General features: G+C 42.1%; 1 protein-coding gene across 1 annotated transcript; it reads right to left on the bottom strand.

Moving 5' to 3' along the window:
• Positions 1 to 103: 103 nt before the first annotated feature.
• On the bottom strand, positions 104 to 27,471 carry amot (angiomotin). Its single transcript, XM_061085368.1, is given in 12 exon segments — positions 104 to 542; positions 4,399 to 4,653; positions 4,807 to 5,045; positions 5,617 to 5,745; positions 10,205 to 10,401; positions 10,971 to 11,120; positions 14,582 to 14,727; positions 15,901 to 15,993; positions 18,654 to 18,798; positions 19,571 to 20,174; positions 23,699 to 24,686; positions 27,330 to 27,471. Coding segments are annotated over 12 exon segments (3,222 nt in total). The 3' UTR covers positions 104 to 408.

Genomic DNA, 27,471 nt, shown 5'->3' with positions numbered 1-27,471 from the left:
TAAATTCCATCTCATTATTCCTGTCAACTTCTTCCAGGATACAAAAGGAATGAAAACACTCAATGACTTTCATTAAACTTCAAACATAAGTCCCTAAGTTCATTATCACCATCACAGTTATAAAGATAAATATAAGGCCATAAACTTCCTCTCAAGTTTAGGAAAAGCAGAGGTTATCACACTTCTGCTTTTTGCTTTTAATAGCTTTTTCAAATTACTATAACAAACAGTGATTCGGTGAAAGGATAAAGAGAATGTGTTTGAATGCATGCATGTGTAAACATTACAAAATGTGTCTCTTGAGGGTCAGCTGATGTGAGGAATGAGCCAGGATGATTTACATGTTGTTGTGTTTGTTCTAATTGAACTGCCATCTTCATTTATATGTTTTCTTCCAGAGGTCATGTATCAGATGAGGATCTCCACCATGTCATTGTCCAGTTCTTGTTGGATGGATGGATTTGATGGGTGGAGCTGTTGCTGTAGGTGGGACTGGACAGGTTGCCTCCGCTCCAGGGTGCTGCTGTGAAACGCCACCACATCTACAGAAGGAGGACAAGGAACATCAGAAAGTCAGAGGAGGTAGAATTTAAGTTCAGCTTGTTTATAACATATAGGGCCTGATCTACTAAAGGTTTGCGTGTATTAAAACTAAGGCTGTTAACGTTAACGCGTTGACGCTTGCGATTAATCTGGAAACCTTCACTTTTTTTTGGGACGCAAATTAATCATATCACCAAGTCTGACCACAATTTCCTGCCATAGTCCTCCAGCGCGGATGTTTACCTGCCTGTGGGTGAAGAAGTAGTGAAGTGATTAGCGAGGAGACGGACCCCTGTGTGCTTAACGGAAAATTTTGATTTAAAAAGCTTCAGAATGGGAGTTTAGATAAAACCAAAGTTGTGTGTACATACTGCAGTGATGAACTGTCTTTAACCGTAGTACAACGAGTCTGAAGTACAATCTTTGCTAACACAGACGCTAACACCGAGACAAGATCAAGCCGTGCTCGTCAAGCTACACTGGCGGAATGCACTGTCAACAAAACGACAACAACTAAGCTAACTAATGCTATCGCTTAATGGGTCGCAATAGACTGCAGACCCATCAACATAGTTGAAGACAAGGGGCTTCGAGACATTATCTAGATCACCTCAGGGGACCCATCCTACAAAATGCCTTCGAGGGGAACTATTGTCACAAGAATCCATGAACTCTATGGAAGTGAAAAGGCAACAAAAGTGGAGCAGCTGGCACGAGCTTCATTTATTGCACTGACAGGAGACCACTGGACATCAGTAAGCAACTATAACTACCTCGGCATAACAGCACATCTAATAGATAATTGGCAGCTGCATTCGTTTGCGTTAGGTGTAGTGAAAACAGAGGAAAGGCATTCGCCGAAGCATGCTCTCGCCAGTTACTTTACGTTGCTAAGAGTGGGGGATAACGGACAGGGTCATCACTATTGGAACAGTTAGTGCTCATAATATGGTAGCGGCGGCAAGGAGTCTACCATTCGAGCACATGCCTTGTGCAGCGAACATTATAAAGCAGACGATCACAGTGTCTCTCCGTGACAGCGGGTTTGATGGTGCATTAGCCAAGTGCCGTAAAATAGTCAGACATTTCAAACACAGTCCTGCAAACACAGAAGAGCTGAAAGTTCAGCAATCTTCCCATTGACAGACAGAGGAGTCACACATCCAGGATGTAGCCACAGGCTGGAATTTAACACTGGAGATGATAAAGCGTATCCAGCACAACAAAGAGCCACTGACGGCAAAGCCGGCCCAGTAGATGGATGCACAAGTTGGCCACGCTAACCTCAGCTGAATATGACAGACTAGCAAATTTGGAAACACTGCTGGAGCCATGCAGGTAAAGTGATTTTCCTTGTCTCAACTCATTTATTTTCTCCATTATATTTTTGTTTAGAAATAATTTTAGGCCTGTCCACTATATGGGTGTTATGAATGAAAAATGTAGTCTATAATTCTGTCTTGTTTCTGTGTTTGAAGGTATGTTACTGAGCTCTTTGGTGGTGACAAATATGTGTCCTGCTTTGTGGTCCTGCCTGCACTCTGCCACCTTCTGCGTACAATGGAGATTTCAGATGTTTATCCCTGCCTACATAGTGCGCTTCAAGGCTGCATTCAAAGGGGACCTCAACACACGAAAGGAGAACACAACCCTTTCATGGTAAAGGTAGCAACAGCTCTAGATCCCAGATTCAAGGACCTCAGGTGGCCTTCCAAATCAGAGAGGGAAGAGGTGTGGCATAAGCTGAGTCAGATGCTGAAGGACAGAGAAACTGAATCACAGCCCTGCAGCGAGGAAATGGAACCAGAGCCATCAAAGAAGAATGTGGCTCTCCTACTGTTGGGGTCAGAGTCAGAGTCTGATGAGGAGGCACTTTCCAATGACAAAACTCTGGACAGAGCCCAGTATAAGCATAGACACATGTCCACACACTGGTGCCCATGGTAGGCTAGCACATCTTGCACAAAAGTACCTGGCCACATCTTCCTCACCAGTGCCATTTGAGAGACTATTTACTTTGGCAGGCCACATTGTACAGAAGACGAGGTCAGCTTTGTCATCTGAAAATGTCAACAAGCTAGTTTGCCTGAGTAATCCCAAGCACTCCATGATATCTTTTTTTAGTTAGTCTAATGATGAGGCACTTAAACCTCTGTGCAGTAATAGAGTAGAGCCCAATTTCAGAGGCGTGTTTACTACAGTTGCACACAGGTGCCCCTGATGAGCAGGTTAAAAGAAAAGGAAGACTTCATGACTGGAGTCATTTGACACAAGTTCTCAAGTATCAAGTAATGTTATTCATTGTAGAGTTTGAAAAGGGACTATTTACTTTGTCTCTACAAAGACACCATGGCATTCATTTTTTTTTTAAAACCTTAAGCCTACTCAATGTTAAATTCATGTGGGTAAAATGTAATTTTACAAATTATTTACAGGCAAGCAGTTATTTTTGTACTTGATGTGGTTGTCTGCTAATTAAGTTAGCATTTTGTGGGTGTTGTTGCTCAGTGAATTAAGATATTCTAATTGGCTGAGATGTAAAACAAAGTTTAAAAAAGCCCTGACAAGTTTGTTATACATTTCTTTATTCAAACACTGTACTTGTAAATAGTAGTATTTTAAATGTGTGATTAATCATGATTAATCACAGCCTGTTGAAGTGATTAACTTGATTATTTTTTATAATCAATTAACAGCACTAGTTAAAACGTGTACAAACTTGATTTCACCCCCCCTCCAAAAAAACATGCAAGCTGATCTACTAATGGTGCGCACAATTTAGTACGTTGTCTTAATGAATATGTAATGTTGGGTGTTTCTACGTATTTTGGGAGGAGTAAATGCAAATACTTTAATTTAGCTCACTCATTGTGATTTACAAAGCCTGAAAATAATTGCGGGGATTGTGACTGCGTCTATATTTAATACGTTTGAAAGGTAGGTGCTTATCTGCACAGCGTTGCAGATAGATGGCTGCAGCCAAACAAAACTGAGCATCACAGCCACAAAACAACAGCAAATTTACATCAAGCCTAAAGAAATATTTACATTGACATTCATTATTTCTTTCTATTTCCCTTTTTTTGCCAAAAATACATTTTTTACTGGGGTTTTTCTTTTTCGCAAGTTGCGCTTGAGCGTGAGCCCTCCTCCCTCTCCATTCCCTGGTTGCTCTTTTGTGGGACCACTTGTATTGAGAGACCTCACCACTGCCTGTACCCCATCTTGGATCCCTCTTGCCAGGGCACTGATGGCCATCGTCAGACCAGATACAAAGCTGACCAGCTGCCTGGTGTGCGCTACAATGGCGCAAATGTCACGCCTGAGTGCTCATGCTTTTACTTACTTTTAGTGGATCACCTACTTCAATCTGTTATAATGAACTCGCAATTTAGCACTCTTTATTTGGGATCTTAGAAGATCAGGCCCTTAGTCTTCTAAATAAGATCTACATAATATTTACTCACTTAACACCAACGACATTCTAGTGTGTGTGCTCCATTCAAATTTATTTTTCTGATTAATGACCAGATAAACACTTTGGCACTAAGTCTGTGGGTAAATCATCTAATTAATGATCCTGAACTTTAAGTTGGACGGAAGAGCTCAGTGTGAATATTCACTGCTGACTGTGCTGACTCTTCAGTGTTGGAAAAAGGGCTGTATCTGAAATAATTTCTATAATAATTTATAATTTACTGAGTGTGACATCCGTTCCTTAACCTAAATTTGGTCAAACACTTTTGAAACCACACTTTGAAGAAGACACTGAGCTTGAAATGTATTGCCCTAATGTAGTGCCCTAAGATACCATTGTGAACCTTAGAAGTTCAGTTGCTCTTATTATCATCTGACCTGCTATGCGGTCAGGGATGTAGATGGGGCCGGGGCTGGACAGGCGGGCAGGCAGTGTCATGCTCTGAACCGCTGGAGTGCCGGGCTTGCTGGTATCCTGACCTTGACCCTTGTCGGTCTGGGTGCAACTGTCCCTGCTGCCCGTCTTTGAATGGCCTGCGGTCATCAGGGTGGAGTGAAGCACTGGGGAGGGGGATGATGAGATTGATTCTGTCCTGAGAGACTCTGTACGAAACTCAGGACCCAGCAAAAGCCCTGATGAATGAACAGAGCACCCATTAATCAAGATAAAGACAGTTACACAATAGCTACAAGTAACTGTCTATAACCATTTCACACCCTTAGTACCAACTCAGCTGTTGTTCTCCCATGTGTCACACATTCTGTGTCAAGACTACTGGTTCTTACCCAGACTGCCTTTCCAGCAGGTGTCCTTGCGTTCTTCAGTGATGGGCGAACTACTCAGTCCCAAGCTGTGAGAGAGCAGTCCTGATCCACTAGAGCCACTGTTGGAGATGGACATCAGGGACTTGGAGGGCCTCATTGCAGACGGTAGGTCTGACTTGATGGGCTCCTTCCTTGAGCGCTGGTGGAGCACCTTGATCATGGCATCCTTTTCTATGATCTGGGCATGCAGATTCTTTATCCTGGATTAGGTAAAAAAAAGAGAGTACCAGGAATGAGTCACCTCAATCTCTTTATACATTGTACATTTCAACTGACCTCGTAAGTCGTTAACAACAGTAGACCTTGTGCTGTAACATTACTGTTTGATCAATAAGTTTGACGTTTTACTGAAAAAACACTAAAACATACCACACATCACTGTTTAACTCCTAACGTTTGAAATTGCTCCTCATAGTTGAATGTCTTAAGAGTTTGACGAAGGTTTTTCAACAGCTCAGACAAACCAAACATAATAGGCAGTTTATCAGAACTGGTGTAGAGGCAGGTGTCTTGCTGTCCATTTAATGCCCACCTAATTGCTCAAGGCAAATTAACCTTTATACCAGCTATCAGCTTTGTTCTGTTTGATTAATTAAGAGTTAATTAAGAAAAATATACTTTCCCTCAAGACACATTGAATAGCTAAAAGCCACCTCCTAACACAGAAACTAATCATTGGCAAACTGCATGACATAATCTTCCCAACTTAAAGGATGTATTTATGTTGACATGAGTAAATCTGAAGAAGGCTGCACGTGAAGATTGTTTTACCTGCTTTCCATGTCCAGACAGCGCCGATTGGCCATGAGAATCTCTTCTTCTTCCTTCTGGATTCGAGCCTCTACTGATGTATCATAGCTGCTGTTGGAAGAGTGGCTTATAATTGATGCAGATGTATCCCTGCAAAACAGGAGTCTCCATTATTCTATAGTACTGTACAGAACATCCAGAGAACTTTAGAATAAACTGTTGACCAGTTATTGATGTTTCTTTTTTACCCTAGGATAGGTGAAATCCATTAATTGCCTGATTTGGTAACCAGGTTAAAAGGTCAGTTTGTCAGGTCAGAAACAAAATCGCTGCAGTAGGTGATTAAAACCACCCCAAAACACCATTGGTACCCATCTAACATACGTCAACGATGCAAGTGAGGGGAATGCGTTAACAGAGCCCAACGACTAACTATCTCAGCCACAGCTTGATATCTCTGCTTTCATACCGCCGAAGTGTCGTTTTTCAGTAAGGTTATTTACCACCAGTGTTGTGCAAGTTCACACCTCTCATGAACAAGTTCAAAGTTCAGTTTATACAAGTTAACATGATATGTTCACGTTCATAGTTCATTTACATTCTGAAATAGTTCATTGTTCAGTTCATTTCATAGTTTTAAGGTGGAAAGTGAGAATGAAAGACTTAACTTGTTTTTTAAAGAAAACTTTAGCCATCACTACCCCTTGCCTTTACTGTCGGAATCTTTATCAGACAGTGTGTAAAAATCCCTCAGATAATAAGGTGCATCGGATGTAATCGCTGAGTCTGCGTCTCTGCTTTCCACTTGCCATTTTTATATGAGACTGAGAGCTGTTGTCTTGTGTTGCAGGTAGGGCCTGCCCCTTTAAGGAAAGTTTGTACTGTGTGATGTAGTGCACCTACGTATTGTGGGAAAAGGCGCTAAAAGTGTGTGTATAATGAGAAGTGAACGACCACTTAGAGGTGATGCGAGTGTTGCTCCTACTGTATATCTGAGAAATAAAGTGTCCGCATTCCAAGTAAAGAAACGTCTCCTCCTCCTTATTTACGGAGTGGTCCGGACGGCTGGTTACCGGCCAGACAGCGAGCCAAAATAACCAGTTAGCTGAGCTCCCAACTACGGTTCGGAGCCGAGACACTGGCCAGAGAAGAAAACACTTGGAATACGTTTTTTGTTTGGTCTACATTTGTATGCGATGAATCATGGGTAACGTAGTGCGAAGTCGAGTTAGTTTGGTTTGGCGATGTAGCCTACTACAGCGCGGACATTTTACCGGCACTGAACAACAACATGGTGCAGGCATTCGATTTAGACAGCGTCTCTCCTCAGGAGAAGGAAAACATTCCGTAACGTTTTAGCTAGACTTCAGATAATATTGTAACGGACTGGTAGTTAGGTTTACGTTCTGTTTGACTGCTATGTGTTTGTTATGACTTATGTTCAGCTAAGAACACTGTGTTAAATAAGTATTGAGATTTCCTGAGGGTCAGTGAACAGGTCGGGGTGGGACACGTGACAGTTCTAGACCAATGGCTATGATGTTGTTTGGGATGGCAGGCTCTCATTGGCTGATGAGTTGGCGGGTCAACGGTGAATGAGGAAGGGGAGTGAAAAATACAGTGGTGGATGTTAGGAGTGTCGGAGTTACGAACAAGAAGCGTGTCGTGTTCGTTGGACTTTAATAAAGTTACACATAAAGAGAGAAGTTTCCTGTCGTCTATAAGCGAGGACGCTACAATATGAACGTGTTCACCATTCAGATTTATTATTTGTCATTAAGTTGCGTTCAGTTCATTGTTCTCATAAAAATGAACGCGTTCTTTTGAACTTGTTCATGCACAACACTGTTTACCACGTGTTCCAAGTTAGATTTACCAAACTCTCGTGACTGTAAATGGTTTTCAATTAACAGGTTTGCCTTGTCAAGAGTTAAATTGTGGAATTTCTTGCCTTCTTAATGTGTTTGAGATCATCAGTTGTGGTGTGCAGAGGCAGGGTTGGTGCAGAGCTCTATACAGTGAATAGGCTTATTCACCTACAGTTCTAATCCATATTATGGCAAGAACCACTCAATTTAGTAAAGAGAAAAGACAGTCCATCATTACTTTAATGCAGGAAGGTCAGTAAATGGCTCTCATGAGGACCGCCCCAGGACAGGAAGACCAAGAGTTACCTCTGCTGCCGAGGAGAAGTTCATCAGAGTTACCAGCCTCAGAAACCACAAATTAACAGCACCTCAGATTAGAGGCCACCTAAATGCTTCGCAGAGTTCAAGTAGCAGACACATCTCAACATCAGCTGTCCAGGGGAGACTGCTTGAATCAGGCCTTCATAGTCGAATTTCTGCAAAGAAGCCACTACTGAGGAAAAACAACAACAAGAAGAAACTTGCTTGGGCCAAGAAACACAAGGAATAGACATTAAACCAGTAGAAATCTGTACTTTGGTCAGATGACTCCAAATTTGAGATTTTTGGTTCCAAATGCCATGTCTTTGTAGGACACACAAAAGGTGAGCAGATGGTCTCTACATGTGTGGTTCCCACCGTGAAGCATGGAGGGGGAGGTGTGATGTGTGGGGGTGCTTTGCTGGTGAAACTGTTGGTGATTTATTCAAAATTCAAGGCATACTTAACCAGCATGGCTACCAAAGCATTCTACAGCGACAAGCCATCCCATCTGGTTTGCGCTTAGTGGGACCAGCATTTGTATTTCAATAGAACAATGACCCCAAACACACCTCCAGGCTATGTAAGGGCTATTTGACCAAGAAGCAGAGTGATGGAGGGCTGCGTCAGATGACCTGGCCCCCACAACCACCCGACCTAAACGCAAATGAGATGGTCTGGGATGAAATGGACCACAGAGTGAAGGCAAAGCAGCCAACAAGTGCTCAGCACCTCTGGGAACACTTCAAGACTGTTGGAAAACCATTCCTGGTGACTACCTCATGAAGTTGGTTGAAAGAATGCCAAGAGTGTGCAAAGCTGTCATCGAAGCAAAAGGTGGCTACTTTGAAGAATCTAAAATATAAAACATATTCTGGTTTGTTGAGCATTTTGTTTGTTTAGCACATAATTCCATATGTGTTCCTTCATAGTTTGAATGTCTTCAATATTAATCTGCAATGTAAAAAGAAAGAAAAATCAAGAAAAAACATTGAATGAGAAGGTGTGCCCAAACTTTTGACTGGTACTGTATCTCTGCTGACACCAAAACACTGTGCTTCACATAAAGCATTTCAGCTGTGTCATTGTGTGACCAAAAAATCTGGATCTTCCTCAGGTGAATTAGCGAGGCCATTTCCGTGTATTCATATATCACGATACCCGATACTTTTGATACGATACCACAAATACGATACAATACCACAAATACGATACGATTGTGATGATTCTGTTAGGTACTGTTGTTGTTTCTCGCCCCCTCACATTTTCTGTTCTCCCTATGCAGGTTGTGTGTGTGGTAGGGGGTGTGTTTGGTTCCTGGCTGCAGCGGACGAGGCACACCTGCTCTCAATTCATCTCATCATACCCTCAATAAAAGCTTGGTCTGCTCATACTACAGGGCCAGATTATTCCGTCTTGTCCGGTAGGTCATGTGCTTCTGCTATTCTCGACCCTCTTGTCTTTCCTGGATATTCTACCAACCCATGCATCTTCATTCGTCTACCTAGCCCTTCCGTGTGCCTCGCCCCTCTGCCTGCTCCCTCGTCTCATCTTGGATCCCCGAGCCAGTCGGCACCCTGCCGCCCCAGCCTGCATCTGAACTTCATTATAATAAACTCTGTTCCTTCTCAAAACCACCAGCCGCGTCTGCGACTTGAGGTGGTAAAGTCACTAAAAAGACACTTTGTGAAGACACAAATGCAGAAAAAAGGCTATATAAAGGTGGACGAAGCAGGCCCAAACAAAGCATCGGGCTCAACGACAGATACCTCCCCAATAACAGATAATAATGAAGTGCTTCAGGCTATAGCATCGCATCACACAGAGCTACTCAAGTCAAAGCAGAGAATGGCCGAAAAAGAAATAGCCATAACAGCCCCAAACTTTGAATGAGCCGAGGAAGCCAACGGCTCATCAGACACAATGCCGGTTACTTGATCGAGAGGACAACTTTTTATTGCCTTTTTTTTTGAGAATTCTTTCTATTTTCTATTAATAGGATTGTTGAGGTGAGGGGACTGGGAGAGCACCTTCACCACAGAGGATCAATCAGCACAGATGATAGCTGTTGGTTGCTTGATCCTCACGTTTAAAAGGCAACGACTGAGATGCCTGACAGAGACTCACAGACACGGAGACAGTTACGGGAGAGACACAAGGACAGAAACCAAGCTGTAAAGCTATATGCCAGCAGAAAGTGCCAGATTTATGTTAAGTATGTGTTTGCACCTGGTTTCCAATAAAGATGTTAAAGCCTGGGTGTTTTGTCTCTGGCTGCTGTGGTTAGAGCCCCTTGGAATGGTCAAGAAAGAATAATCTGTGGTATCGTCAATTTCTGCTTGTACATGCCCCTTAGGAGCAAATATGTTCATACAACTGCCGTTTCAACGAGGGCCACTGTCACACAAAATGAAAGGTCAGTAACTCTAATTCAAATGTACCTCTGCGTGGCAACAGAGGCGGCGGCATCCAATGCAAACTGCCTCATCACGCACTCCTCCAAGTATTTCTGCTCCCACTTGGTCATGTCGGCCTCCAGAGCCAGGATCCGCTCCTCCTTCTCCCTTAGGTGTTCCATCAGCACTGTGGCATTGTACTCAGATGGGACCCCACCACTGCTTTGAGAGGCTCCCTGACGCTGGGAGGGACAAAGGCATGAAGAAGGGTGAATGAAAGAATGAGTGAGACAAAAAAAGACAAATCTGTCATCTGTGAGTTCCTGACAAAATATGTTGCTGGTGTAATCCCAATTAACGGATAAACAGTTAAATCAAATGGGATGATGAAAGTTGTACTTTTTTAAATGAAGGTAAAGGCTTGCATAAAGAGTATGTAGTTAGCAGAGGGAAAATGAAAAGATAAGATGGGAAAGAGAAGGGACAAACAAACAGTTAAGCATGACTGCAAGCTTTCTTAAAAATAACAGGTTAGTTTTTATACCTTATACTTAAATTTTAAGTCACGATTGCGTACATTTTTTCCACACTTGAGGTGCACAAACTGACTTTCCGCTTAGTAGACAACCCACTCTACCTACTGAACCACAGCTGTCAACACTTTGATCTCATTAAAGACAGACAAATTGTTATAAAATGTGTAAAAATCTAACAGTATTTTTTGTTTACAGCTGATATATACAATATGACAAACTTGTCCTTTTCAAGAAGCAATATTCTGTATGATAAGCTGTTACCATAGTCATGTTACCTGCTGCATGCGCAATGACTCCAGCTCTTTTTCCAGTCTCGTACGGAGACGATGCTCGAGTTGCTCCCTCTTCTCACAAGCTGCCTGAAGCTGAGCCAAGGCTTGTTGCATCCTCTCCACTTTCTCCACGTAAATCTGCTTCTTTTTCAGCTACAGACACACACACACACACACTTGAAAAACTGCCTTCTGGAGTTCAATAATGCAAGAGATAAAAACTGTTCCTCGCCCCTCTCTTATCTTCAACAGATTCTTCTCTCTTCCCCATTTTCTCCGCTCTAACCGAACCACCCAAGGCTGATGGCTGCCTATATTGAGTCTGGCTGTACTAAAAGTTTCTTCCAGTTAAGAGGAAGTTTTTTCTCTCCACAGTCAAGTTCTTTCTCATCAAGATTCAAGACTTTATTCTCATCTGCACACAATTACATTCAGTAGTCGCTCGTAATAAAATGCGTGGGTCACAGGCTCCCTTCTAGCCATACTCAAAATATTACAAGCAAAAGATACAAGCAAAAAATACAAAATACTGCATACAAACTTAAATAAATACATACAAAATAACATAAAATAGTATTAATATAGGATATAATAAAATAAACACTAAAAAAAGTAGTGCAAATGTTGTAAGTTGCTGATTTAGAGGAGTTATTGCAGATTGGATGAGTTTAAAAGTCTTATGGCCTGGGGATGAGACTGTCTCTGAGCCTGGTGATGTGGGCCCGGATGCTGCAGTACCGTCGGCCCAATAGCAGCAGGCAGAACAGTTTATGGGTAAGGTGATAGGGGTCTTTAATGATCCGGTTGGCTTTCTCCCTACACCGCTGGCTACGGTCCTCCATAGATGGCAGCTCTGTCCTGGCGATGTGCTCGGCAGACTTCACCACCCTCTGTATTTCCTTATGGTTCAGGGCGGTACAGCTGCCTTACCAGGCGGTGATGCAGCCAGTCAGGACACTCTCTATGGTGCTCTTGTACAAGTTGCGTAGAATCCTGGAATCCATGTTGAGCCTCGTCAGCCTGCGGAGGAGGAAGAGCCGTTGTCTGGCTGTCTTCCTGATGGAATATGTGTGGTAAGTCCAGGTCAGGTCACCACTGATATGAACCCTGAGGAAACTGAAGCTGATTCTCTGCACCACAGTCCCGTTGATGTCTCTTTCTGTAGTTCACAATTAGCTCCTTTGTTTTGTTAACGTTGAGATTAAGGTTGTTGTCCTGGCCCCAAGATATCAGGGCTCTGATCAAGGCCATCTCATTGTTGCCGGTGATCAGGCCTATGACGGAGATGTCATCAGCAAATTTGATGATGGTGTTGGAGCTGTGGGTGGCCAAGCAGTCATGCGTGAACAGGGAGTACAGGAGAGGACTGAGCACGCAGCCCTGGGGCTCGCCGGTGTTGAAAATCAGGGTGGAGGATGTGTTGCTTCCTATTGGCACAGCGTGAGGGCTCCCCGTCAGGAAGTTCAGGATCCAATAACAGAAGGCGGTGTTGAGCCCAAGGTCTCTGAGATTGGTGACTAGCTTCAGGGGCACGACAGTATTGAACGCTGTAGTCAATGAACAGCATTCTCACATATGTGTCCCTCTGGTCCAGGTGGGAGAGGGCAGTGTGTAGGGTTAGGGAGATGACATCTTCAGTTCACCTACACTACCGTTCAAAAGTTTGGGGTCACTTAGAAATATCCTTATTTTTCAAAGAAAAGCACTGTTTTTTTCAATGAAGACAGCATTAAATTAATCAGAAATACACTCTATACATTGTTAATGTGGTAAATGACTATTCTAGGTGGAAACGTCTGTTTTTTAATGAAATATCTACATAGGTGTATAGAGGCCCATTTCAAGCAACTATCACTCCAGCGTTCAAATGGTATATTGTGTTTGCTAATCACCTTAGAAGACTAATGGATGATTAGAAAACCCTTAAAAACCCTTGTGCAATCATGTTAGCACAGCTGAAACCTGTTTAATTGGTGAGAGAAGCTATAAAACTGGCCTTCCTTTGAGCTAGTTGAGTATCTGGAGCATCACATTTGTGGGTTTGATTATACTCTCAAAATGGCCAGAAAAGGAAAAACCTTCATGTCAAACTCGGCAGTCTATTCTTGTTCTTAGAAATGAAGGCTATTCCATGCGAAATTTGCAAAGAAACTGAAAATTTCCTACAACGGTGTGTAATACTCCCTTCAGACAACAGCACAAACCAGAGTAGAAAGAGAAGTGGGAGGCCCCGGTGCACAACTCAGCCAGAAGACAAGTATATTAGAGTTTCTAGTTTGAGAAATAGACTAGGGGTGCAACGATTAATCGACGTTGTTGACAAAAATTGATGACAAAAATAGTCAACGAAGAATTTACTTGCCGATTATTCGTTGGTTACGTCATAGCGCGTGTTTTTCATGCCGTGCAGCTGAACTCAATGCGTTTTACCGGAGGTGCTGATGGAAGTAGCTGAGGAGTGAGCCATCTCGCTTCCTTCCTATCTCTGAAAGTCGCCCATGTGCAATAGCGACAAAACATGGACTATTATGCAGTCCGAAGAAGACTGTAGTTTCGTTTGTTGATGTTTTTTATTGCTGATACTTTCCCTAGCTGTTAGCTGTTGGCTAGATAAGAGCAATTGAGAATTTGTGTCATTTATAATCCGATTAGTCGATTAATCGTTTCTATAATCGATGACTTATCGACTATCAGAATAGTCGTTAGTTGCAGCCCTAAAATAGACGCCTCACAGGTCCTCAAATGGCAGCTTCTTTAAATGGTACCCGCAAAATGCCAGTGTCTATGTCTACAGTGAAGAGGCGACTCCGGGATGCTGACCTTCTAGGGAGAGTGGCAAAGAAAAAGCCATATCTGAGATTGGCCAATAAAAAGAAAAGATTGATATGGGCAAAAGAACACAGACATTCGACAGAGGAAGATTTGAAAAAAGTGTTTTGGACAGACGAATCAAAGTTTGAGGTGTTTGAATCACACAGAAGAACATTTGTGAGACGCAGAACAGGTGAAAAGATGCTGGAAGAGTGCCTGACGCCATCTGTCAACATGGTGGAGGTAAGGTGATGGTCTGGGGCTGCTTTGGTGCTGGTAAAGTGGGAGATTTGGTAAAAGGGATTTTAAAAGGAAGGCTATCACTCCATTTTGCAAGACCATGCCATACCCTGTGGACAGCGCTTGATTGGAGCCAATTTCCTCCTACAAGAGGACAATGACCCAAAGCACACCCCCAAATTATGCAAGAACTATTTAGGGAAGAAGCAGGCAGCTGTTATGCTGTCTGTAATGGAGTGGCCAGCGCAGTCACCAGATCTCCACCCCATTGAGCTGTTGTGGGAGCAGCTTGACCGTATAGTACGCAAGAAGTGCCCATCAAGACAATCCAACTTGTGGGAGGTGCTTCAGGAAGCGTGGGGTGAAATTTCTACAGATTACCTCAACAAATTAACAGCTAGAATGCCAAAGGTCTGCAATGCTGTTATTGCTGCAAATGGACCATTCTTTGACGAAAGCAAAGCTTGAAGAACAAAATTAATATTTCAAATAAAAATCGTTATTTCTAACCTTGTCAATGTCTTGACTATATTTTCTATTTATTTTGCTGATGATGCTCTTACCTCCTCCTCCAACTTGACTACCTTGGCCTGAGCATTGTTGAGTGCCTGGTCTCTGATCTCAATGTGTCGCCTTTGATCTTCAGTGGTGGAGCGCAGCGAGTTCACCTCCATCTCCAGCTTCTCCTTCTCACGAAGTGTTTCTTTGTCTGAACACACAAAAACATGAAATCTTGTTGAAAAAGGCTTTCCAGCATATTTTCAAGGTGATAGTTATGTACTCAGAATGTTTGTTATGGCACATCTGACTTAATGGCTGTGTCTCAATTCAGGGGCTTCATCCTTCAGGGGACCTGGTAGACCACATTGCGCAAAATAAATTGAGTCCGGTCTTCTTATTGCATCATTTATGGCTAATATTGCTGATAGTGATAGATTTTATTATTTAAACAGGGCACTTTTTATTGGCAAAATAATTATTTTATCATTGTAAATTGAAGGAAATACCTATAAAAAAATATGTATTTTAATAAAGTGCAAACAAGTAATTTTTTCAAGCCTTTTAAAATTATAATCAATGTTGCAATAATAAAACAAAAGTACTTAACTGCTGCCAACCATTTTTATTTCATTCATTGAAGCAGGGTTCTGAATCTTGAATAAGAATATTAATGTTAGGTTTATGTCATTTCAATGTCTGAATATAGTCTGCTATATTTAATAAGTCTGATGAAGTAACAGTCAATGAGGAACAATTACAGTTTGACTATATATTCTCTTCCTTTCTAAAAAGATTCTGCCAGTGAACTCTGTCTTTGTGTCAGAGGTCTGAGTGCTGCTGAGGCATCTGTGCCCACCTCCTCCCTCATTTATTGCTGCAGATCCGAGTTCAGTTACTCTTTTTGTGTGTTTCAACAAATTTGTGGTGTTGCTCTAACAGCGAAAAGCCTTCCTGTACACATCACAGTTGGCAATATTTTCATTTACAGCTGTAAAAAGGTTCCAAACAGTGCTCCCCTTTCATTCAGCCATCACCACATGTCTGGTTAAACAACTGGTCAGGGTGTGCACTGCAGCAACACACACAGACACAGTAGTGGCGAGGAGGAAAGAGTAGGGTTGCGCGTGTTCCTGACCAGGTAGATAGACAGCTTCTATTCTCAATGCATGGGAATAACTTAAAAGAAAGAAACTGAGACTGTTCCTTTTGTATTCGATACTTGGAATCGATCCGCCCACCCCTTATTTGGGTGAGTCTCCGAATTGAGACAGTCTATTCGCCCTGCGCTGATGAATTTAGTCTTTAAATGCAGCCTCTGAAGGATGGGTGCCCTGAATCTTCACAGAAGGTTAGAGTAGGTGTGTGGGTGCATGTTATTCACTCTGTGTGACCAGCTGGGAGATGGTTTTGCGACTGTCCTCTGAGCCATCAAACTCTTTAGCAGCAAGTTGTTTGTTGGCCGTCTCCATGCGTTCTTAAACACACACAACACAAATGCTCACAGTTAATAACTGGTACAATACAGGCAACAAGAGGAGGTGAATGGGACTAAACATACTGGAGGTGCTCTTATAAAAAAAATCTATCAAAGTAGATCAGTACGAATGTTGCATTAAGTCTAACTTTTTTCCGTTACTTGCTCTGATCATAACTTTTACTTAAAAAAACTCACCAATTCCAACTTTGCTTAAAGAGGGTATATCAGCACAATGTGATTCATACATGAAGTGAGTGTTTAAGACCAACACACCCATGGGTGCTCACATGTGCACAAGTGCAGTTGCTACACACACAATGTGGTCTCTTAACGGGACAATGATAACTGCGTAAGTCTATGAGTAGTTTATAAAAAGTCTCTGATAGTGATAGCGTCGTCTCATTGCCGTTTACTCTCTTAATTTAAAGTGCTCAACCCACATTTAGGCTATATCCATACATTTAGACTATCTCAGTCCAAACCATCATTTTGGCTCCATATAAGTTTTCTCCTTTTTTCATACTCACAGACCTACAAACATATATCACCTGGCCATTCACATACACTGGTCATGCATGTGCCGGTGTTAACAGGAAAGCATTCGCTTTACACGTTATCAGTTGTGAAATGCATAACAGTTTATGGCAAAGACAACAGTGTATGCAATGCTTGTAATTGATTATACATGTTGCATTCTACACTGATAGCCGAGGCTAATGCCAGTTGTGTTCTCCTGGTAATGGATCATGTGATAGGAGCCTGATGAATCAGCGAAGGCTACATTGTCATCGAAAAGACCCAAGTAAGTGGTTGAGTGTCTACATAATCATCGTTTTGAAACATCTCTGTTTCTGCCCGTCCAGCCAAAAACGCAGCCCTGGAGTTTTCAAACTAATAAATGGCCAGCAGCAAACTTCTCTGTTTGAGCATCTCTAAAACACCCAGGTATTTGAGTTGATGGATTTTCAAAAGAAAATGTACTAGTGTGTATGTAGCCTTAAGCTACTTTCAGACATGAAATGAACTCCAGAGATCCTCAGGACTTTCTCCGAAGGGGTGGGGGATGAATGCAATTGTCCAAGTGAAAGTCTTTCTACAGACTTTTTCCTTTGTATTAAGTCCACATAAAGTCTTGACGAGCTGATGAGCGAACATAGTAGAAGATCCTGCAGGATTAAGGAGTAAATTTGGATAATTATCATGTTTCTAACATGCGACAGATGCAAAACTAACAATAACAAAACGAAAACGGGGGGAAAAAGGGGCGACAGTGACAAAGATGTCAAGAGAGTTTGTGGTAATAAGAGCATTCGCTCAATATGTCAATGTGCTGTAAATAAAAACATGTGATCTCGGAAGCAGAATTAAAACATTTTGTCCTGCCTCTGTTGCTGAGGAAATTGCAATGTTGATGTGAACGCGTCTGAGCGAAGAACCTCTTTATGCATTCTGCATGTGCGATAGGCAACCTCTGCAGAAAGTCCGGACCAAATTCTCCAGACATCCTCCAGGGTTCATGTCTGAAAATGGCTTTAGTGTTGCTGGGAGACTCACTGAAGAGAGGCAGACCACATTCAGTCCAGACTGAAGACCCACACACACACAGACACATTTGTTTCCCTGTATATTAACATATAAATCCCTAGGAAAGGAAGAACAATGTTGTTTATTGTTCTCTTCTCTGTTTGTTTTGTTTCATTTTTTAGCTTTGGAAAAAAGCCCAGTTTGAGTTGGCTCAAGGAACAATAGCACATCAGGGAAATACTAAAAAACCTGTGGCTACTCAAACTGGGCCTTCATCAAATCGTATATAGACACGATAATTGCCAAAGCACTTCACTTTGTTTTTGCAAACCTCGGATACGCCTGGAATAGCTAGCTAGTAGCATGAAGCAAATTAAGCACTCAAGATGCGCTGAGGTCGGCTGCACAGATCCGCACATCTGTACTGTACAGCCGACACGGTGCAGTAGGGTGAAGCTCGGGTCCTGCAGAAAGCGTTTAGAGGTGTCCCGGGGGTCTCCGCCTCGACGATCCGCATGTTTATGCGGCCACTTCGATGTCTGATGGGTCAGCAGCGAGCTAACACTAGCTTGTAGCAACTTAGATCGAAATCAACGCGAGGGCAGCTCACTGGGAGCAGTTGAGACTTAGGTCAGAAAATGTAGCAACAACACCCTGCGGTGTAGTCGGCTCAAGGTAAGCGGCGAGTTAACACGCGGCAAAAACGGGGGAAGCCTTCAAACGTGTGTAAGCAGTTACAACAGCTCATCATAACCAGAAGATTTACTACTGATGACTATAAAACACTGACAAAGAAAAGAGACATTTATGTGGTTGTAAGTCTTTTCCTTGAAAAAACTAACCCTTTAGATTTACCACAAATTGGCTAAATTAAATTAAATTTCTTTCTTTTAACATAAAATGTAAAAATATCCCCTGTGTATGTACATTTACAGCCAGGAACATGACTTTTTTTCCCATTTGAACTTTATGCACAATGATGTGCCAACAAACCTTTCAATAGACGGTAAATAAACTTAGTAATAATAAACAGTGCTATGATTAACACATTAAAATATCACTCCTCCTCTCCTCTGTGTAAAACCTGTTTAAACATATTATTATATGGTTACTGCATCGCTGTGCACTCTCACCTCGGAGGTCCCTGTTGAAGTCATGCAGTCGGCGCACCTCCAGCTCCAGCTTATTCCTCATAGTTTTCTCCAGGGCCTCCCTCTTGGAGGAGGACTTGGCAAGATTTTCATAGGCCTCAGACACCAGCTGGATCTCTGATTCCAACTGCCCACAGACACAGGACCTCAGAGAGAGCCATTTGACAAACAACACTGTATTTTGATTGCTGGGTCTGCTTCTTATCAAACGGTACATCTTGGGGACTTCCCTTTTTACAGTCTCACAAAAAGTGAGGTTTTCACTCTTCATAGGGAATGAGATTTGACCCTGCCCAGTGTTAACAAACCTGAAATACCTACAATTGAATGAATGAACAGATGCATTTTTTTAAATAAATTAACTCAAGTCCTTTGACTTAAAAAGAGGTTAGTTTTTTATATATAAAATGCCTGCAAAGTTACTATCCCTCTGCCACATCTCCGCAAGAATAAACACTGTCTGTGAACATCGGAATCTCATACTTCCTTTATCTAAGTAAGGCTGTGGTAACACCCACCTCCCATCAAAAGTTGTGCAAAGTTCGGGGTATTTCGAATGTTGTCTATCTCAGATAAAAGTTTGCTTTGCTGCATTTTTTAATCAAGTGTCACAAATGTTCCTAAAACAAGGTGCGTAAACAGTAGATCAAATAAATGCTAATTGTACACTTTGACACTGAAGACAGAATCCAGATTTTTTTCCAATTATAAACTTGGATAAAAACATATAATTGAAAAACTGAACTAAACGATTAATTTATAAACAGAAAAATAACTGTGGATTGAGTCCACCTTCTCTTACATTGATATTGCTTTTAGAAGGGGTCAGCATGGACAGTAGAAATCAGTATTGAAAATGTGAACAATATCCTGTAAATGTCTTCTGCAGAAGATGCTACCTTATGCAACTTGGTGACTTTCTCACGACACGTCTCCATCTCCTGCCTCAACATCCTGTTCTCCTCTGTCAACACATCCACCATCTGGTGGGTACGTGCCATCATGGCAAAGGGCTCTCCCTGCAGGTGGGAGTAGGAGTGCGGATGGGGGAAATTTCCAGCCTGGACCGGCAGCTGGAAGTGTCCTTGTAGCTGCTGCTGCTGCTGCTGCTGCTGCTGCTGCTGCTGCTGCTGCTGCTGCTGATGATGATGATACTGATGGTGCTGTTGCTGATGGTGCATCCTTGGGGTAGAGCCATAGGGGTCATGTGGGAAACCATGACCTCTCTGTAGGGGTGGATGAATCGGCCCTAAGGTCAAGGGCTCACTTGCATGTTGCATACTAGGACTCTGTGGACTGCGGGGCCCAATGCAATGGAAAGGCTCCCCATGGTTCTGCGGATGCTGGTGGTGAAAGGAAATATGGGAGGACTGGGAGGCACCAAGCATGCTGCTGAGGGTGGAAGACTGAGCACGGGACAAGGAGCCCACCGAGGTGACAGAGGAGGTGGGACTGTGCTGGTGAAGGGGCCTCTGGGAGTGAAGCGAACCATCCTTACTGGACCTGAGAAGAGATCAGCTGTGTGATTACATGGTCCTCTACCTAAGCTAGTCTCTTAGGTTGATGTTTAGAACATATCCTTATTTTTAACAAACATTGTGACTGTTTATTTTTATTAGTTACATGTTTATAAAATTGTTCTCAGTGAGAATAAGATGTTGAAATAGACTATGGATTCCTAATAGAGACAATTTGCAGGGTGTGTGAGATCTTTGTTCTTTTGCTGCATAGTAATAATAATCTTTATCCATACAGTACCTTTCAGGAAAGGAGATAGCAGATGAAAAAAATCAATAAAAGATGCATGGGGGCTGAAAATATTTTAAAATCAATTTAAGATCATGACCATGTATTTACATAAAAAAACAATGGCACAGAAATAACCTTGAACAATAACCACAAAAATTAGTAAAATCAATTAATTTACAATAAAAACTTGAATTTCCCTTATGCGTTGGTATGCCTCCGCCAGCCAGGGCAGTTTCTGTCTACATTTAAGGTATAATATAAGGTCACAGTGACCTTTACCTTTGACAACTGAAATCTATTCACTTCTTTCACCTGGCATGAAAATGGGAAAATATGTTGGATTTCTAGTGAATCATCAGGAAATTTTTAATTTTTAATTGCACAATAACATGTGGCCTTTTTTGACTATCATAGACATATTGCTGTATATGTAAGCTGATAACCAGAAACTGCAGTTCAGATTTCAAGAAGAATTACAGTATTTTTCAACCTATGTTTATAAATGTGGTGTATAAATTAATGGTTCTTACAAAAACTTCACTGGCAGCCACGACACGGCTACAGTGGCTAGCTGAGGAGGGACAACTAGCTGCTGTACAGTTGAGTGCCACTTCTCGTTGAGCGAGACATGTGTAATGTTGCCAGACTCTTAGCAAACACCCAGGATACAAGATTTTGTTATTATGTTTTTTAAAATCAAAAATATCAACATAGAGTGTCTAAAACAGCAAAGGCCAAGCTTATTAATCACTTGCAACTCTGGATACTGTTGTTGACAAATTGTTAAATGTACAAGTCTAAACTAATTTAGTAGAACTACTTTTTGAGGGAGGTGACAAAACACCAGCTCTCAGCTGACTTTGTGTGGAGCAAATATTCCTGCTTCTACCCCACAATGGTACATCATCAAAGCCACACAGATCATGTCTAGACTCGTCCTAGCCTGATGCAGTATTCATGGCTGTTTGAATTTGGTTAACTCTGAGGTTAATAAGCGCATGGGAAACAGGCCAAACAGGATCTGTTCTCCCTGTTTCAAGAACACTGTTGGGAGACCATGAAAAGTTCTCAAATATCATCTTTTTCAATGTTTATTTTTATCATTTTCCAAAGTCCATGTCATGAAAACTTTGAGTATTCAGTTGTTTATTGCATAATTGTGTGCTTTTTGTTTTGGAACGAAACCCACGCAGGATCAACATAATCATTGAAGTATTAGACTCAACATGAATCTGTGTGTGTGTGCTTTCAATCAATGTTAAACTGTATATGATATTCTGTATGTGGAAAAGGCCAACTGGTCTTAGGACATTTACTGGTGAAAGGGCAACCAGTTTGATTGATAATTGATTATTTTAGTTAAGAAAATTGAGAAGCCAAAAAAGAGTTGTTTGATAATCACGGGACGGAGATAATGAATGTGTGTCCTTGTGGATAATGGCAAACTCAGCATTTTCATAATTTTTCCACTTAATTTGAAAGAAATGTTTTGTGGTTCTGTACTTGGTGTCATCGCTATGGAAACCACACACATGACTATGGTGAGACACAATTTCCAAAACAATCATTATGGCTTCTGACATTATTAATTGGAATTAAAAACAGTTTCGAAAACTGCAGATTTATTAACTATCTCTATTGTAAAATCGCCATGTATGAATGTCACAGGTCAGGTTAGTTCCTCTGGCAAGGACAAGTCTTGCTCTAGCATATTTCATTCTCCCTTGTGCTGGTTATTTTGTAAATTTTAGTGGCTTCATGCCAATAAAAAACTATTTGACAGTTGCACTGACGATAAGTAACCATCCAGGTATGTGTACACATGTACAGTGTGTAATCCTGCATTAAGCACAGATACGTTCACTTGTAAGTGTACAAAGTACACAATAAGACTAATTGACCCAGAACTACCAATTTCAAAAGAATCGACCTCCGACATTTTTGGTCCAGGCGGCGCACGAAAATTGGTTGAGCATCACCCATTGTTAAACCACCACAGTTTAAACCACAACTTAAATATGCTCAATATCATACTATGCCCCAAAACAACTACAAATAAGTAGTAAGTGTTATAGACTAAGCAGTGGTATTGAACTTGCTCACTCTTACTTGACTAACTCCCTGGTGATCGAAGTGTAAGAAATTCTCAAAGACAAGCTCTGCTAGAATTCAAAATATCATCTAATACAAATTTAACAAACAAGTATGTTAAAACAAGTTCCTCCTTGTCTCTCTTCTCCTCTGCTACTTCGTCATGCTGCCTTGACAAGATACAGAGAGAGGATTTTGACTAATTGTTATTCATTTTCAGACAAAAACTTGCAAAAAGCTCTTCAGGTTTAACAATAACAGTGGTTATAAGCAAATAATTGTTTGTTGAACAAGTATTGCATGTGGTGGTTTCGGTCACTGCAGCTTGTATTTTTTCCTTGTGTCTCTCTCTCCCTTTTCCCCTCCCTTCTGTCCCTCTGCAATGGTTTGACTCTGAGCGTGTCTCCTGGACCCTACTCTGCACACCTGGCTTCTATTTGGTAATATAAAATGTATTATTAGGAATACCCTCTAACTTTTCCCTCTGTAAGTCTCACATTTGGGCTCACCAGTTCAATCTCAGTATTTCAGGATACTAACTATCCACTTCCTAAAGATTTCAGTTGTTTTATATAAATGTCCAGAGTGGATTAATAGTTGTATCTTTGCATGTGAAGTATTTGTTTGATTGCGAATTTGACATTTCCATACAGTTGTGCGTAACAGCTGATATAGCACCAAACAATTTGAAAAATGTTTTCCCCTGCAGGCTTACACATAATAAGGCATACATTTAGCATAGTAGTGTTGTGTATGTCTATTACACTGCTTTTTAATGCATCTTTATCAAGGGAATCCTAAAAGTGATATGATAAGACAATATGATTACCTATAGCAACATGGGCAATGGTGTAAACATATGGTGGCTCGTTAAAGTTAATTTAGCCGAGGTTGCCCCTGCAATAGGGGACTTTGCTAGCTACCAAAACAGTATTAAATAACTTATACTGCACTATGTGGCCTTGACTGACACTGAGTGACCACAAGCAAGTTCAAATTAATTTAATTCATGATAATCATTGTTATTATTGCATTAATGGCATACACAAACACTTACACACACTCTGGGCTGTGACGTCATCCCTTTCACATATCAAGTAGATGGCTGATATTTAACAATTGCAGCTTTAAGTGTGTATACTGTAAATACGTTAATTAATACCATATTGCGAGTGTAGGTTTGTTACCTGAAGGATCCATACTCAGGTGGTGGCTGGTATCGGACAGGAAGCAGCTCCCTCGAATGCTCCCTCCCTCTCTGCTCCTGGTAAAAATGGCCTCCAAGTTCCTGCTGCTTTGAAGGTGAGCCGATTCCTTTGAAGGGGTAGTCTGGAGGGGGGCCACGATGCTGCGGCTTGTAGAAGTCACTCTGTGGGCCTGGTAGGGGTAGCTGGGGGGAGAGAGGGGCACTGGTGACAGGAGCATGTGCCTTCACGCCACTGGTGGCTAGGGAGAGCTGCATAAGTCTTTCACTGAGAGATCGAACATGCCCTTGCTTTAGATCCTTCAGCCCATCATCCTGGTGCACTTTTCCTGCACCACTCACTCGTTGCACAGTTGGGCGACCCTCAGTACGCATCTTGGTGCTGGTTACCCCAGTGACATAGAAGGTAGCACCCACTGAGGCTGAGAGAGGAGGCTGCTGGGGCTGGTTGTTTTGCTGCTGTGGCTGAGTAAGAGGACCATGGCCACGGAAGTATTGGGACTGTACTTTGGCCTCCTCATAGGTAGGAAGGTCCTCTGGGTTTGGGCATTGCCCTCCAATGCTGCTGCCTCTCCCAGTCCCGAAACCTCCTCCATTGCTCCCACCCCCTCCCCCTACTCTGGTGGAGCCCAACTTCTCCAGGCCATTGTCTGTCTGCAGCTCCTGGCCCTGAGGCTCCTGTCGAGCTATGTGGGGGGTCATGGAGTGATCATCAGAGGGGCCAACCTGTCCCTGTCCTGAGTACCCCCCAACCCCCCCTGCTACTCCTCCTTGTTGTTGTTGCTGTTGCAGCACGTAATTACGGTTCATTTGCTCCTGCAGGAGGCGCTGCAGGACGGTGCTGCCGCCACCTAATCCACCACCGACACTGTTGTTGCTGTTTGAAGATTCCTCAGCTGTCGACCTCATCTCTGCCTCACATCAATCACCCACCTCATGGAAGGACAAACCCTGCCCACGGTCTACACTCCCTGAGAGGAGGAGGAGAAAAGAGAAAACGGTAAGAATCTGGATTTTATTAAACAAAAACAATCCAAGTGATACAAAACAGGCAGAGAGTGTGAAAATTCAGCTAAAATACAAGGGGGGAGGAACATGAATGATCAAAGTCAGAGATGCACATGGACCATCCACGACCATCACTCATTCACTGTTTCCCACAAAAAGCCATGGAACATCCATTGATGTATGATGGGTCAACAAAAAAAAAAGACAGTGGAGGAAAACAATTTAATAATCCTCTTTCTCTTGAATACAAACAAATATGCAAAAAAACAAAGTTTGCACTGCAAAGCATTATTCCACAAGAAGAAATTGCCTAATCTGAACTGCTAATCTGTTTTTACAGTCCAATAAAAAAATCTCTCCAAAATAAAAATTTGTGCAAGAGCTTGTTCCATTCAGGTAAAAGGATAATATCAAACTACATTAAGCTGTTCAACAACGAAATACATGAAAACCTGTCTCTGATCAGGGATATTCAATATTCAACGCTACTTTAAATTAACTTCCATTTCAGTATATGTGTTGTAATTAGGGCTGTCAAAATTAACGCGTTAATCTATGAGATTATTGTGCCCGAGATTAATGCCATAAAATATTTTAACGCAGTTAAAGCAACTTTGTTTACTTCCGGTGTGCGAAAGAAAATTCAGCTCCTCGAGCAAGCTGCCAGCGTCGCCCTCACCGGTGACCACTGGACGTCAGTCAGCACTCAGCAATGACAATTACCTGGGTGTCACAGCTCATTTTATTGACAATGTATGGAAAACTAGATATTTTGCGTTGGAAGTAAAAAAAAAACAGAGTCGCGTTATACAGTGGAGAACTGTGCGGAGGAATTCCTCGACGCACTTCAAACACAGCCCGTCAAAAGATAAGTCCCGTCTGAATGAAAGCACAGCAAACAAGGACAGCAGGAAGAGTCGCTAGTTCAAGATGTTGCCACCCGGTGGAATTCTGCCCTCAAACGGATCCAGCGAAACAAGGGTCCGCTTGCTGCCGCCCTCGCTCAGCACAAGACCAACATCTCGATGTTGATTTCACCGGAGCTGGCTGAACTGGAGAAGTTGGAGAAGCTACTTGAACCATGCAGGCAACTCCACTCTTTCCGTCCTCTCATGTGCATTTTTTTTATCTTCCTCGAACTGTGTGTGTGTGTGTGTGCGCATGTTCGTCTGCGTGGCGCGGAGCTACCCGGGCTGCCAGCCGGAGCTATGGGCTATGGGTAGTGGGAGCTGTAGCTAACTGCCCTAGCCCCCACTGCTCCCACTGCGGGCCTGCGCTGGGGCTCTAGCAGCCAGGCTTCGGCCCACCTGACTCTGGTTCAAAACGATATGGTTGCAATATTGTATCTTCGTCTCCAGCACTCAAAACAGGTCAATCTGAGGAGGGCTGTTTTAGACAGGGTAAAAAGGGTGCTGTTTTAAATGATCCTTGTGGTATTTTGACCAAAAAATGTTACAGACATTTCATTAAGACCCCAAGGAACCATGTCAACTGTGGTAAAATGGGCATACGGTGGGACCTTTAAAGTAGCAGAGATCTTCCTGTTTTCATTTTCATGTTTGTTTGCACTTTAACGTGACAGATTTGAATGTCAGTTCAGTTTAACGAGGCCACTTGTTATGCTGTTGTGTGTGTTGTTCAATGTTAAAGATGACAGTACCAATGGTGTCTCAAATACACCTCTTTTTTTACCTTTTACTAATCTGGATGTTTCAATGAAGAAAGAAGCAGTGTTATTGTTTCCAAGGACATTGGGAATATTTTCAGGTGGTGGTTTTTCAAAAAAAAAAAAAATTACACAATTTATCATACATGCTATTTAACGACCTGGCTGCCACTTTAAAGGTAGGTGTTATAGGCCTGAGCCTCCTTGAAAACACAACATTGTGTAAAATACAGGCTGTCTGAAGTGATTACTCGTTAATTTATAAGATTTAGTCTTTAGAAGAAAAACAAACTTTACACGCGATTAATCTAGATTAATGAATTTCAAAATGTGAGATTAATTACCGCACAGAAAGAATAAACAATATACATGATTTTTGTTGTATCTATTATCCGGCCATTACCGGATCCTCTCCGTTATGACTCATGCTTTACGCATGTCAAGACGCTCGTCTCGGTCACGTCACTTTTTCGCTGAACACAAATCAGCACGGTATTTGTCAGACCCATTTGTCAACAAACCAGGTGAATCCAGCATGTCTGTTTAAGAAGAAGATCAGCTGCTGGAGATCGCAAATGACAGCAGCCTTAAAAGTATGTTTGAGAAAACGACTCTGCCGGTGTCCTGGATTAAAGTCACGGCAGAATACCCTGAGATCGCCACAACAGCACTAAAAACTCTGTTGCCATTTCCGACATCATATCTGTAGTGACATCGGTGGAATTATTTTTAATTAACAAATTCATGTTTTATTTTATAACAAAACAACCTCTCCAAAGCGCACAGAAGCGCAGTGTGTGCGTAATGGAGCTTTGGTATCCGTTCGTCTCTGTCTTGCTGGTAACTTACCAAGCATTAATTAATTTGAGGCCGTGTATTAACAATTCGTTAATTTCGTTAAATACAAAAAAAAATCTACCAATGTCACCAGAGGCCGTACCAGAGGGACTCCATAGTGAGGCTCCGTAGCCACACCTTAACGGCCGGTCCGTGAAAATATTGTCTGACATCCAACCAAGTTCAGCCAACTTCTCCTTGCAGCCCCTACTCAGAATATTTAACTTGGAGATGACCACGGCCAT

The sequence above is a fragment of the Limanda limanda genome, chromosome 14 (genome assembly GCF_963576545.1).
Source record: "Limanda limanda chromosome 14, fLimLim1.1, whole genome shotgun sequence".
NCBI classification, from domain to species: domain Eukaryota; kingdom Metazoa; phylum Chordata; class Actinopteri; order Pleuronectiformes; family Pleuronectidae; genus Limanda; species Limanda limanda.
Note: the sequence above shows the minus strand (reverse complement) of the source record. Positions and strands in the feature narration are given on the sequence as shown.